General features: G+C 35.7%; 1 protein-coding gene across 4 annotated transcripts in view; it reads left to right on the top strand.

The window, feature by feature from the left end:
* The window catches only part of CNOT4 (CCR4-NOT transcription complex subunit 4), a 67,963-nt gene that overhangs the window by 33,370 nt on the left and 19,377 nt on the right, over positions 1-15,216 (top strand). For 2 of the 4 annotated variants that reach the window (XM_052669478.1, XM_052669481.1), the window contains exons 3-7: positions 2,045-2,242; positions 4,369-4,455; positions 4,959-5,060; positions 5,843-5,968; positions 8,879-9,003. In XM_052669478.1, coding sequence (XP_052525438.1) covers positions 2,045-2,242; positions 4,369-4,455; positions 4,959-5,060; positions 5,843-5,968; positions 8,879-9,003 — 638 coding nt within the window. Of the gene's footprint in view, positions 1-2,044; positions 2,243-4,368; positions 4,456-4,958; positions 5,061-5,842; positions 5,969-8,878; positions 9,013-15,216 lie in introns of all 4 variants that reach the window. The other 2 variants (XM_052669480.1, XM_052669477.1) reach the window with 1 other exon arrangement.

The raw sequence follows: 15,216 nt of genomic DNA, 5'->3' as shown, positions 1-15,216 counted from the left end.
GCACAGTACCAGACAGCATTATATTTGTAAGTCCTGCCTTATTTAGTGTGAGATTCGAGGAAGAAGTTAATCTGTAAAAATCTGATTCATCAAGATGATACCACCCTGTTCACTGTTGGGCAAGCCATTTTATTTTCAGAACTCCATCTTGTACCGGTGCACTTGTTTCTGTTCCTGAGCAGAGCTTGATCACTGTAACTGAATTATATCTCTTTGAGCACTCTTTTCTCCAGGACAAACCAGTATCTCCTTTATTCTGAGACTTTGAGAAGTTCTTTAAGTGAAGCATGCTATAGGATTATTCTATATCTATACATTTTTTTTATGTAAATGTTAAAACTCAAGAAAATCATCAACTTTAGCTGGTTTCAAGTGGCCTTCCTAAGATAGGTCTTTACTCACCGTCAAATGATCACTAAATGTTCAGTAAGTGAAATCTGCATTAAGTATTTGGCATTACTTATAAGTGGGGTAACTTTGAAGAGCAGTACAATCTTAAGTATTGCTCTTAAAGGATAATGTGAGTCCTTATGATGTTTTCATGCAAAATGCTCAAGTGTGTACTTCTGATTAATACTAGATATCATACAAATTTAAATTCCTTTGTGATACTAAAAATATGTTCTAGAGAATTTGATGTTTAAACTTGCAATGCCATCTACTGAAGTTGGCCACAGTGTGTTTTCAGATGTTGTCTCAAGTATAGTGTACTTCAGATGCTAGAGTTGTGACTTACTAAACTTGAAAGTGGATCTTTGTTTTGTTTGGAGATGTACTCAGAAGACTATCAGTTCTAAGAATTTGCTGAGTGGCCCTTTCAGTATCAGAATACATGTGTTTAAGCCAAACCTTTTTTTCATTTCCCACTGTAGGTTTACTCAGGTTATTTAGTATGACAGTGTTTTGTATTCTAGTATTAGTAGAGTGCAGTTAGGTAAGTTAGCACATTTTTTTTGTTGGAGATTGACATCTTTGGTTATCGTAGTGCAGGCTAAGTGCTTGGCTTAGCATACTGCTCTGGTTAAGTTCTTTACCTCAGATCTTTGCCTTAACACACATCCTGTACTATTCTTTTTTGATTACATCTTCAGTGTTAGAAATACTTTGAAGTTTGTTCTATACACCTGCTTCTGTGCCTTAGCATTGCTTTGTACGTTTGTACAAGTATGAAATATAACTTCTCAGTTTGAAAAGAGTGGGACAAGTAAGGAACATGGACTGCTTGGAGTAGTAGTCTGGGACAGAAGACTGTGCATTGTAGTCTAAATAACTGGGCTAAAATACTGCCTTTATAGCAATAGATGCACGCTCTACGTGAATACAGCATTTCTAGGTACATCTTTCTAGGTAATATCAAGCACGTTTCTCTTTTTTGGTGGTTAACTTTGAAATTATAATCTAGTGTTGTGTCTGTCTGAGAAGTCTGTAGACTATAATCTTAAGGTTTGAAATGCACCTTTGTCCAGGGAAGACAAAGTCCAAATTTCAAACTGATGAATAAGCATGGCAAAAATCAGTATGCAGTTAACTGTTTTGAAACCTGTCTTTTTGCTCAGAGAAGGTAACCGTGTAAAGATTGAGTCATGTAATGGTGTTGCTGTTGTCTTGGGTCACTGAAATTACATTTATACTTCAATTTCTTATCTTGTAGTCTTCAAGTTTGTTAATACAGGTTTGAACGTATCAAACAACTAAATATGAGTTGTATGTGCAGAGTACTTTCACTCTACTTACTGTGCAGTCTTAGTGAAATCTTAATGGGATGTGTTGGCTGTCATGTTGTGGCTGCTTTTAATGTTGCCAGATTGACTAGGCAGCTCATTTAGAATGTGGCTCTTGCTTACATCAGTATCATGCCAATAAATAGGTAAACTTTCTGAAAATTTGCAGTATTTACTTAATATGCTACCTTCATGGTTGGGCATAACAATCAGAACAGTCTGATGGAGGAATGAAATGCATGTGTCAGAATGTCAGGATTAATGATTTTCAAATATGTTATCCTCCTGTATGGGTGGTTTTTAATTGTATTTGTTGTATCTAGCCATATCCAGAAGATCCAGCAGTGTACAAACCACTCTCCCAGGAAGAGCTGCAAAGGATAAAAAATGAAAAGAAACAGAAACAAAATGAGAGAAAACAGAAGATATCAGAGAATCGCAAACATTTGGCCAGTGTACGGGTTGTACAGAAGAATCTTGTCTTCGTGGTAGGGTTATCTCAGCGCCTAGCAGACCCAGAGGTAAGCACTTCATATCTGTACATCTTGCTCTTAATTTGCTATCAAGAAACTACTGGGATACCTTTATGTGTACTCTCGTCTGTGTCTATTGGATACTAAAATAAAGAACTTTCAAAAGGCTCCTTGATGCTGACTGAGGCCTGCTTAAGACAACTACTGAGCTTCTTATTCCAGAATATTCAAGATCAAACTTAACCAGGCTTCGAACAGCCTGCTCTATTTGTAGATGTCCAGCTCCCCTGCAATGAACAGGGACCAGATGATGTTTTAGGGTATGTTTGAGTTCAAACGGTTCTGTGAGAATAAATTCACAAGTAATTTGTATCTTTTGCTTTTGAGAATATGGATGCTTTACTTTTTTAAGGAAATTGTGTTATGTATGGGTATGTACTGAATGTTGCAGCACCTAGTGACATGTTTTCAAAGAAACCCAGCTTGAAAGGAAGAGGCTAAAAAAAAAACCATATTAAATATATCTACTTTAAATTTTCGACTCTTATACAAATAGATGTGAGTTGGAAAGGGAGAATGGCTTCTATTTGGTGCTTCTGAAGATAGGTCTGTAGATCATCATAATGGGAGTACAGGTGAATTCACTCCTATGAAAACTGTGATGGCCATTCTGCCTTGTTATCAAGACTGTAATCTTGTATAAGATGTGTCAAGAAATTCTTCTTTCAGGACTGAGTCTCCTTTGTAGTGGTGTCCAATAGTAGGCATAGGGTCTTCGGAAAAGGATACAGACCATACTGCTGAGGAGCAGTCAGAAGAGACCAGTGAGATTTTCTTTTTGAATGTGTTGCTTGCCCAGTAGTTCTGTTGGGTTTTCCCAGTGTGAATGATGCTGCTGGATCATGAAGACCTTGATACTGCTTTAAGAAGGGAGAGTAGAAGATCAGGTGAAGCTCTTGGATGAGGACAGCTTAGCTGTGTTGTAGTGATGTCTAAAGGTGGAGGTGCGGGAAGAAGTTGTTCTTGCTTCCTTTCAGCCTATAGTCTAGAATTAGAAATAGCATTTGCTTAAGTAGTTTTGGTTAGAGTAGTTGCTTCGACCATCGCAGGGTAGAGAAGGAGACTTTTGTTAACAGTGTATTGCCAATTCCATTGGCACGCAGGTAGCAAGTTACTTAATATGCTAAAGATGTTCCTGTTTTGAGTAGGATCCCCACATGATTTGTTATTGTTTAACTAATGCAGCGAAGAGCAGGACAGGAGGTTTTTTTCCCCTTCTGGGATATGATATTGTCACTTGTTTCAGTGCACTGTTGATTCTGCTGAATTTTTTCTTTCCCCTTGGAGATGTCATACTTAAGTTGCTCCAAAAGTAAAGTTTCCTATTTATTTCTGTGGAAACTACAACAGATACAAAGAGTAAAATAACACTAATTGATTAATTGACTAATTGATAGAAAAAAATCTCAGCTACAAAATAGTGTTTTTAACATAGTCACCACTTACAGCCAGACTCCTCTCTGCTGCCATCTGTAGCACAGCAACGAAATGTAATAGCATGTTGGTGGGAAGGTCTGACCTGTGCTGCCATACCACTACCATCATACCATGTCATACCTCTGACAGTGTGGACCAACACAAAAAACAATAGGAGGCATTACTTTTGGAGCAACCCTTGTATACTGTCTTCCTGCACTTAGTCTACTTTTCAAAAAGGCTATTTTAATTGATTTACTTTTTGGAGTAGAGCAAATGAGTCAGAATTCAGTATTTTGTTCTTGGCAGTTAATATATTTGAATGCAAATTCAAGGTGATTATTTTAAGATTGAAATGAATATTATTTTGAGTTTTTCCTCAAATTGTAAAATAGGTAAGCATGGGAGAGCGAGATGCACGTCACCAGAGTACGGTTTGAATACTCTAGATTAAAAAATAAAAATTAAAAAAAAAAGAACAACAGAAGATAAAACATAATATCCTTCCTTTTAAGTTCTTTACTTTAGTAACAGTGTGCTTTGTGTTGTCCATAGCTATGATTTTTATTGGAAACAGAAGTCCATCTACTTGCTCTCTTCCACTTTAACAAAAAGCACATCTCTACAGCTCCTGGGTGCACAGATACACAGATTGTTGATAAGTAGTATAGCACTTCAACTTATTTTTCTTTTTGTAGGTTTTGAAACGACCAGAATATTTTGGGAAGTTTGGTAAAATACATAAAGTTGTAATTAATAACAGCACATCATATGCAGGCTCACAGGTGAGTTTGTAGAGACTCTTGTCATTTGTATTCCTCTGGAGAAAATACGTTTGTGCAGAGTGAATGTAGAGATTTATTTCTGACTAGGTGGTAGCTTAAATAATAAAAGGAAAAAATACAATATTATAGAATAAGTTACTGTACAAACAGTCTGACAGTTCAGTTGCAAGATGCAGAATAATTAGAAAGATTAAAAATTGGTAGATAGGATGAAAACCTTCAAAGCAGCAGAAACGCATTCATTCGCTATTCTGCATTTGGGGGTCAAAACACCACTTCTGCTAAGTATTTTTGTACCTTTAAGAAGTGTTTTGATGTTTATTCTGTTTATTATTTATGCATCTCATCTAAATTTCTATGTGTTCCCCTGTTTTTGTCACTTTTATTTTCAAAAACCTATGGCCTTGAATATACCAGTTTTTGTAGTGAGCTGTTGCGAGATCCATTTAATGCTCAGGTCTGTTTGACAAGGAAGAAAAAAATGTGACCTGTTTTCTTTCTAGGGTCCAAGTGCCAGTGCATATGTAACCTACATCCGGTCAGAAGATGCTCTCAGAGCCATACAGTGTGTCAATAATGTGGTGGTAGACGGCAGAACACTTAAGGTGGTGATATTTCTACATTTTCATTTATTATTTGCTAGTACATTAAAATAATCACGTCCTGTAAAACGTTATTTGTATGGATGTGCTTGCATTCTTGAACAAAGTTATCTGTGTGAAGCTTAGTGTGTCATCAAGGCCATTCTTGTTTGTCTTTGTTGCTTCATATTTTCTTAAAAACTCTTTGTTTCCTTGATTAGACTTGCATTTATTTTTTTCCTACTGAACTTATTAGCTTTATTTTGCATGTAGAATCAGTGGGAATGTGAAGGTCTGTGCACAGTCATGTTAAAATTCATGCTGTGATATCACATGATTTTAAGTAGACTGAAAAAAAAGAAAAGCCTCTCAAAAGCTCTGTGGAAGTGTAAGATTTTTTTCCTCTAGGTATCTGTGCAAATGGATATAGAGGGTAACTTGGCCAAACTAGTGTCTACAGAAAATGTTTGGTTAACTTTCATTTCCTGATCCTGTTATAAAATATTAACCAGTTGAACACAGTGCAAACTCCTAATTACTTCCTCGGTTTAACTTCTTATGAATGCAGATATTTACTGAGACTGTTATTTTGAGATTTATTTAGAGGAAAATGGAAGTACATTCTAACAGTCTAATGCTTGAGCACGTGGATTTCTTGCAGATGGATTTCTTAGTTTATCTGCATCAAACATTCAGTGTGTTGAAATTGTGAAAGGAAACTTTGTAAATACAGGTTTTTTTTTCTTCTGCTGTTAATGGTATCCTCAACTTCTGGTACTTAATTTATCTAATGATTTCTCTTTAAGGCATCACTAGGTACAACAAAATACTGCAGTTATTTTCTAAAAAATATGCAGTGTCCAAAGCCAGACTGTATGTATCTACACGAGCTAGGAGATGAAGCAGCCAGTTTCACAAAAGAAGAAATGCAGGTAAGTATAATGAAAGGAAATGTGTGAAATGTGGCACATGTATTTTCTTGCATTTAATTTAGTCCAATTTTTGTAGAATATAGTGTTCTGCAGAATGCTATAGAATTGAGTTTTGAGTTAGAAATGATATTTAGATGCTTTACCAATTAGTTATTGGTAGTGTATAGTTATATTGTGCTGCATGCTACCTTGAAATGCTGAGTTCACTTAGTACTGGTGAGAGAAAAAGGTTGAGATAAACCCTTAATAATTCAGATAACGTGGAGTTTACTACTTGCTCCTTCTTCATGTCAGTGTTAAGTAATGTTATTTTAAGTTTCTGTGAAAGAGGTTAATACACTTGCATGGGTTTTGTGTGTTTGGTCAGTTATCACGGCTTCACTATTGTGTTGTGATGTGACTGTGCTACAGTTGTGTTACATCTGTTAGCCTGCGAAGGGTATAAAAACCATTTGCACATACAACATTGAAGGTAACTAAAATAGAATAAGTGTGTTTTTTTTATGGCAACATTGACAGAGGAATGCTTATCATCTAGAGCAGAGAAGCAAGTAAATGGATAGCCTTAATTTCTCAATGGTGGTATGTTTTGAAATCTTTTGAGTTTGTCCCTCTGTGTGAGCTATGATACAGATTTTAAACTCAACCTTAGGTATGCATGCATGTTGTAGTTTTGACATATGGTGTGTACATGAAGCAGATGATCCACACTCCCAGTGTTAGCGTTAGTGTACAGGTGGATGTTGTGTGCTGCACTGATTTAAGGCAGAAAATAAGGAAGAGTATCTATTAAACATTTTTTAAAAAATAGTAATTATTTCTGAGAATTTAAGCTTTATTTTTAATTCAAGAAAATATATCCTGCTTGTTCAGATGAATAGTTCTTGCTGTATATATCTTTTCAGGTGATTAGGAATAAGAACTAAACTTCTAGAACTTGCAAACCAGGCAACTTCCTCTGTTAATTTTTCTGAATTTCTACCACCACTTAGATCTGTTAATAGACAGGAACATGCACTCAGATGTGTACAGGCTCTTTAGATTCTTATAGAGCTGTCAGTTGTGGATTTACTTAATCTGTTTTGAACCTGCTCATACCATCATGTCCACAGCCCTTTGCCCCAAAATTTCACTATACTTTTTGTTAGTGTTAAACTGATTCCTAGTCAGTTTTGTCATTTGTCCCCTAGTTGTAGCATTGTGGTAATTACTACAAGCTAAATGCGTTGTTACATTATACATTGTTTTTGTGGTGTTCTGAAACTTGGTTTCTACCTCTCTCAGCCTTTTCCCCAAACTGCAGATTTTCTGGTCACCTAAACATTGGTAAAGCAGTTTTTCCCTTGCAGTGGTAATCTTTATTGTTCTTCTCTATACTCTCTGTATAGTTGAAGAGCATAGTTGAGATGCAGTGACTGGATGCATTATGTTCAATAATGTAAAGGCTGCAAAGCTAAATGTTGTGATCCTCAATCAGAATCTTTCCTTATGATGCCTAGCACAGATCTAGCACAGATTATGAGTTTTAAAGGCCAATTCAGAGGCCAACACTATGTAAGTGTAGTTTCAGATGAACTTTCCCCAAGTGTGTCCGTTCAAAATCAATCTGTAATGGAGAACCAAATAGAGTACCAAAAACATTAAGATATTAAGTAATGTTTGACTGATTTGGAGGATTTAGTTGAAATGGGGAATGGAATTGCCTTTCTAACAGCACCCATAAAGACAAGTTAAAGTTAGCTATTTAGCATGTGGATTTTCTTACTGTTTTGTTAGGTTTTGTGTGGGATTTTTGTTGTTTTGAATCTTGTTTAAAGTGTAAATTTCCCTGCTTAATTTTTGGAGGCAGAGAAAAAGGAATAGCATTCTTGTAAGCTATAGTGTTTCTCTAGGATGATGTCCATATTGCCAGTACTCTCACTTCCATTCCTATCCCAACAAAACCTTTATAAAGAGAATGGATTAAGTAATATACAAGTGTTGATTTTTTTTTTTTAATTGTAAATGTAGTTTGAGAGCCTTCAAATCCTTTTTTGAGGATTCCATAGGTAACTCTTGTTTTGAGACTTAAGATTCAGAAGGTCTTAATCTTGACACTTACTCTCTTGCTGAAGGACATCTCTTAATATCTGAAATCTGTAGATAGAAGCTATTCACTGTTCAATTTGCATATTGATTGAAATTATTAAAATACTTAACTTGCAAATAGTATTTAAGTATTTTAGCACAATATTATAGATAAGCTAGACTGAAAAATACTCTTACTTGCCAGACTTAGCATTCTGACATGGGGTCAATCCTCCATTTCTGAAAGCAAGAAGATGTTCTCGATCATTTCAGTTAAAATAAATTCTTCAATTACTAGAAGGAATGACTTTTCAATTACTGGTCAGAACATGCTCCTTGTCACATGTTAGGTAACACTTGTATCACCTCAGTGGTGTTTTATTAAGCCTATATGGAATGACTTATGTAGGGGAACTTCTGATTGGAAACAAGCTTTGATTTTGTTCAGTCCATTTTCTGAAAAGATGGTATAGTCAATATGTAGAATGTAGACTGTAAGCTTATCTTTGATATTAAGATATTTATGATGTAGAGTTTATATAGTGAAGCTTGTTATTAGAATGGAAAACTGACTTTTAACAAATTGCAACTATTTTTCTGCATTGGAAGCAAAAATATATATATATATGTATATGAATATATATAAACTGGCTAAATCTGTCTGAGTTATTTCTAGGCAAGCTTTAGATTTGCTGGTGTCACGTCAGTACTGAGGTTAAGAAAAACTTTTTTAGTCTGTCCAGGTGACCTCTTAAGCTGGTACAGCTCAATTACTAAGTTTTGGGATGTATATAAATATGTGAAATTAGTGTCTGTTCATTGCAAGTTCCTCTTTCCTTGCAGGCGGGTAAGCACCAAGAATATGAACAGAAACTACTGCAAGAACTATACAAACTAAACCCCAACTTTCTTCAGTTATCTACGGGTACAGTTGACAAGAACAAGAACAAAGTGACAGCACTGCAGAGGTACGATGCGTAAGTACTGATGCTGCTGCTTGGCAATGTTTTGTTACTGGTTACTCCACAGAAGACATTCTTGTTCCTCTTGCATTCCTTAAATAGCCTGCTCTTTTCAGTGTGCATTGTGTGAAAAATTTAGGTAACATTCCTCTCTCTGAAGTTAGAGGGCTGTGCAATGCTTTGTTCTAATACTCACTTCTACCAAGTATGCATTTGGATCAGTATTTCCAAGTGATGCTTTCTTATTCTTAAAGATCTTTCATTTCATATTTTCATAAATATATATTGTAGTAATTAAGTAACAGATGTTAACGTTCTTGGTAAAGTGTTTGATATATGGATGCAGTCTCGTTGTACAACAGACAGCCTAGTGTCTTGATATACTTTTCTTATTTTGTCTTTGTAGCGTGACTCTGCAGTTCTTCTTTTAAGTATAAAAATCTTGGAATCTGGAAATTCACGAGAAATATTTTCACAGTTTTAATCAGAAAATAGCACTTATTGCTATTTTGTTTTGTTCTGTTGCAGTAGGTTTTTATTCATGAAGTTATGAAAAGATTTCTATTGATCTGAGCACAGTCATACAAATGTGAATGAAAGTCTAAGGTGGTCAGTCCTCCTGTTCTTTATCTGCTCAAACCTTATATTTAAGATAGAAGCTATTAATAAATTCCTCTGCTCCTTTTTGTAGGATTCCCATACTAGGATTCTTATAGTGACACTGGTAGGGTGAAATGTAAAACTTAAATTGTGCTTCATGCGCACCTTGGCCTTGATCGTGTTTTGTGTTGTGGGCCAATTTATCCAGTGGATTTTCAGATGGTTTGCTGCTGGTAACGTCACTGCAGAACAATTTAAGCAAGAAAGGAAGCACTGTATCTAAAATGATGTTAGTGGAACTTCAATCCACAGAATACAATTCTGAGAGTTGGCATACCAGTTGCAATTATCTTCTTAATCCACTACAGGAAGTGTCATGCACTCTTTGACTGCAAGTGGTCAGGCTTCCAATTTGATCTTTTCTCAAGGACTTGTTACAGCTTTTTATTTCTTGTGCACTGGTTCAGTACTGACTTGAAAGGAACAGTATAGCAAAGAAAGCAAACGTACTGCTTCCTGCATTGCTTGTGCATTGATTAGTTCAGACTTTGAACATAAAATAATAATAATTTGACACCTTATTAGATCCAAGGAAGACAAATGAAGATAAGTGGTACCAGATAAGAGAGAATGCTCCATCTTAAACAGCAGCAAGCTTAAGCCTTTGGGTAGCAAGTATGAATTGGAGCATGACCAGTGCTAAAATTTTTAGCACTTCTGAGGAAAAAATGGCATGTTTCTCTAAAGGGAACAAGTAATCTGGAGTTGTTTCTCTTTTCAACTGAACAGCATCATCACACAGAATCTGATCTTTCCTAATGACTAGGTACCATCTTGTGGGTTGCAAAGTATGTTTCTTCTTGCAGCTGGGATTTTTAACTATTTTCTTAAAGTCCTGTCTTATCAGTACAATATTTAGCTTGTGAGCTGGTAAATGTTCTTTGCAATTTTACAACTTTGTACCTAGTCATGTTCTTCTTTGTTTTGATTCACTCATGATCTGCCAGTTGATCAGAGCTTCTGACAATTTTGTGTCAGTCGTGTTTCTGGCATGCCGATTTCTTTCACTTTGGAAGAAAACTGTAGTTGGCTTCTGAATAGTAGATGGATATTTATACATAAACAATAATAGGGAAGACAACATTTCTTAAACTCTGCAGAAATGCTTTTTCAAAATTCTGTTCGTATTTCAAAGTTCCTACTCTGAAATTTTTTTTTCTTACTGACTTTTCCCCTAAGAACTGAAACAAATGTTTTCATTTGCTGGAAGAGGAAAAAACACTTGTTAGGCACTTACTGGTCTTCTGGAGAAGGCTTTTGGAAGCATATGGTTTTGAACATAAAAGAAAAAAACAACAATAAGAACACGTACAAAATGCCACATAAGGCTGTTAACTTTTCATTTTGGTTGCAAAACTGATTTTTATTGTGACATTTTCAAGTTGTAGTATGAAGGTGACTTTATATTGTAGCGAACATAGTGTATTTGAAGTCTATTAATAATTTAGTCTGCTTATATCTAGATTTATGACTCACCTTTGTGAGTGGGTCATTTTGAGATAATATTAAATTGCTATAAGGACGTATAGGTTGTCTTCACTGCTCAATATCCGATCAACTTGCTAACTCTCTTTCAAATGTGTACAAAACAAGGATGAGACATGTAAATTGGTTATGAGTCTCATCTGCATGCATGTTGGATGGGTATGTGAGAAGGGGTACAAGTGGAGTAGCGAATCATTAAATACTAATAGGCATTTGAGGTTAGCTAGTAATACCAGTCCTAACTGAATGAAACAGCTATGGGAATCTCCAGATTATGACTGTCAACTTAAGTTGATCTGGATATGTAGAGTAGGTGTTGGACCATGTATTAAGAACATTAAATGGGGCAGCAGAAGAAACATGTTTACCAGAAAATACATTTTTTAAGGGCTTTTTAGTTACAAAAGCAGCAGTTGAGCTACAGCACTTGAACACTAAAAGTAGCATCATAATTGAAACAAATGAAAAGCTGAAGCTAATGGGAAGAAAAGTGGAGAAGGTAAAGATAAACCTCTTATATTGAGACTTTGGATTATTATAGTTTTTTTTTTTTTTGGATGACAGTGTACTCAAATGCATTTGGTTATAGATAATATTCCAGAGTACTTTAATTTGTATAAAATATAACTATTTTCAGTGATACTTTTGGCTTTGAGTCTTCTGAAATTTTCAGATTGAATGTGCTCTCTGAAATGGAATTTAATGGGTCTTTGTTTGAGGAGTAATTATAGCTTTAAACTGGAGGGGAAATGAGCAGTAACTTGAATGAAAAATGTTCATCTGACTGGTCTCATGGTCCATTAGTAATGCTGTGGACTCTTGTGCAGGAATAAAACACAAACTTAATCTGAGCCAGGCTTGATAGATCCTGGGATGTAGAAGGTTTTTTTTTTTTCTTAAAAATGGTTTAGTTAATGATTTAAATGACTTAAAATACTTATGGGATTAAGCCAGTAACTCCAAATGAGGTATACATAGGTCTGGGTACTTGAAACTGTCAGTGGACTTTTTTTTTTTCCTGAGTGAACATGTTCAGACTCCAGTGTTGGCAGTGCAGTTATCTATTCAGTGAAGAATACTGAGGGTTCTGCCCAGTTTTCTTTTTCCCATCTCTACCCCTTGATGTTTTTTTTTTTTAATCATCACCATTTAAATTCTAATATCCAGATAAATCTGCTTTTGTGGTTTATCTGGCACAAGGATTCATTTCCTCAGTGCTTACAATTTTTAAAACACTTTCTTCATAACTTGAACTCTTCTTTTTTTTTTTTTTTTCTTCTTTTTTTTTTTTTTTTTTTAACTCTTGCCTTTTTCCAGACCCAACAGTAATAACAAAGATGCCTGGCCATCATTACAGAGTTCAAGTAAATCAGCCAACGGCTTAACAATGGAACACAGGAAAACGCCTCCTATATTAGAAAATGGCACAGACCCAGAACACATGACTCCAGATGGTGCAGACTCAGATTTCGGGTAATTGTGCTGCCTTTTATACTTCAGATAGCTTGTTCTCTCTCACTGATTGGTGTGGAGGGAATTATTCTCCAGTCTCTGTGGTTGGAGAACTGGATTCAAATCCTGATCAGGACACAGAAAGCCAAGCTTGGCTTAGCCCATGTCAAAATGGCTGATTGGCAGACTCTGCAGGAAAACCCTCACATTACTAGTGACGGTACAGGCATGGGCTGAGGTGAGCTGCATAATTAGGGCATCAACAGCTTGTAAAGCTGCCTGCAGCCGTGCATGGTCCCAGCCAAAACCGAACCCTTCAATTCTGTACAAAACCATTCCACAAATATAACGTGTCAGTTGCTGAGTTAAGTCAGGAGACTTAACTCAGTCAGTTAAGTCAGGAGACTTAACACTAGAAAAACCTTCAAGAGAAGGAAACTTAAATATTAGGGATGACTATTTGTCATCTCTTCACTGTAATGTGTTCCAAAAACACTACTGTAGAGTAATGACTCCATGGTTTTTTTATCAGTAACAGGAACAGTAAGACAGCACATTCAACTGGGGCTTCTGTATACAAAGCAAGTAATTCATCGTCCTGCAATAACTTCTTCATTATTGACCAGTACTTTTTTTGCCCAGTTTTGGTGCCTCCCTTGCATAGAATTGTTTTCTCCCATTGCAAGCGTTGCTTGCACATAAAATCATACTGTTCCAGTGTTTTACTGGACCAAATTGGGCCCATTCAGAGGTTGAATGGGAAAATAACAAGGTAAATACTAAATTTTTCAAGAAGTAGTGCTGTTGATTAGGCAGCTGATCTTCATTTTAAGCTGGTATTGATGTGATACTAAGTGCTGCTGTAAGTGATACTTCTTAGATGTAATACCAATTCAGCTGAGATGTGGGCAGATCCTGTGGTTGCATCTCAGTATTAACATGAAACTTCTTCCTCACCATTTCTGGAAAGCATGTACTACATATGAGTAAAATATTATGACCAGTCAGTAATGAATTATGCTCATTCTTGGGGTCTGGAAGCGTGTCTTAAATTAAAGCCTTCTTAAGCAGGTTCAAGCGTAATGATCATTGTCTTTCTGCATCTTTATTGCTATTAACAGTTGCCTGTTGCATAGCTCTGAGCTGTGATTTTGTGAGTCCCTATCAAAGGCTTTGAGAAAACATACCAGGCACGTGAGCTCTGCAGTCAACTTTATTTGATTAATGAAGTCTACAGCAAATTTCTGTGCTGTAGGTATGCAGAAATTAATAAAATAAGGGAGTTTATTCAAAGGAGAAGAACTTTTTAAAATAGTTTTCAACCACTAAGTACCCCAGTAAGTCTTTACTGGAGTAATGCCTAATTGCAAATATTCCTCTGATTTTTCTTTTGTGATTGTAAGTACTTGACCTTCAGTTACCTTTGAGATGCCAATTCAGCATTCTTTTGCTCCCAAATTGTTTTCATTGATGAGTAGCTTTTATACAATTTCTCTAGAATAGAGAAGAATTAAATGTGACTTTAGACTAGTTAGTCTTGGAGGGGGTGAATAAATATGAGTGGAGGAACAAATCCTTGAATTTTGGACTTTGCTTTGTGGCTTTATGCAGTGTTATGCTTTTCAACAGCAAGGAGTGTTTGAAAACAAAGTGTAGCTAGAATCTGAAGTCTGCACCCAGTTAAAATGACATATTTATATTTACTTTGCAGTAACAGGTTCCACCCATAATTTGTCATGTTCCTAAGAATCTTACCTCTGGTCACTGTCTGTAGGACTAGTGTTTGGGGCTATGCAGTCAGATGCTTGTGTGTATTCTTTTAAGAGCAGATAAAATATTTTTCAGATGAAAATCTCTGCCTTAGAGCTTAACTTAAACTTTCACCATTTCATTATTGTGTTATTTAGTATAATTAAGGCTGTTCACAAGTGCCTGTCAAATCTTGAATCCCAAGGTGTGCCATTTTAGCTGAGTCATGTTAATTCTTAGTAAGTAGCATTCTGAGGTGGCTTTCTGCTGTACCTTCTCTTCTCATTTATTGACAATTTTTGTTATATTTTCCTGCATTTTTTGCTTTCTGTCATCTCAAAAATCAATTTTCTCACCTTGGAACTAATTTTTATTAGACCAAGCTTCCTGTCAGCCTCAAAGCTTTTCTTAACACCAGGATTAGGTAGTTAATTTAATCTCTTCTTTCCTTAGATTTATTTAGGATTTATATGGGAACTGACAACTTCAGAATTGAGAAAACAAATCTGTTCCTGAGTTTTACTCCAGTAATAAAAGAGATAGAACTGATCACAAATGGAATGCTGCTATAGAACATAAGTTTTTTTGTTTGTTTGTTTTTGGAGTGGCAGAGTTACTCTGAAGGCATTTATAACTTTTCTTTTGTCCCGTAACAGGGTACTCCACAAGCAGAGTGGAGAGTCATGGGAAGAAATGTTATATGGCAAATAATTGGAATGTTTACAACTAAAGTCTCAAAGAGTCGACTTTTTTCCTTCTTAACTCCTCCAGTTTAATTTTGGTTTACTTCAAAGCTTTTCTATCACTACAAAATCAAACGTTGATATTCACATTAAATACTTAAGTAACTTACTGACTCTTTCCCTTCCCACT

Source organism: Tympanuchus pallidicinctus, unplaced genomic scaffold (genome assembly GCF_026119805.1).
Source record: "Tympanuchus pallidicinctus isolate F22 unplaced genomic scaffold, pur_lepc_1.0 scaffold8, whole genome shotgun sequence".
NCBI lineage: Eukaryota > Metazoa > Chordata > Aves > Galliformes > Phasianidae > Tympanuchus > Tympanuchus pallidicinctus.
This window is presented reverse-complemented; position numbering and strand designations above follow the sequence as displayed.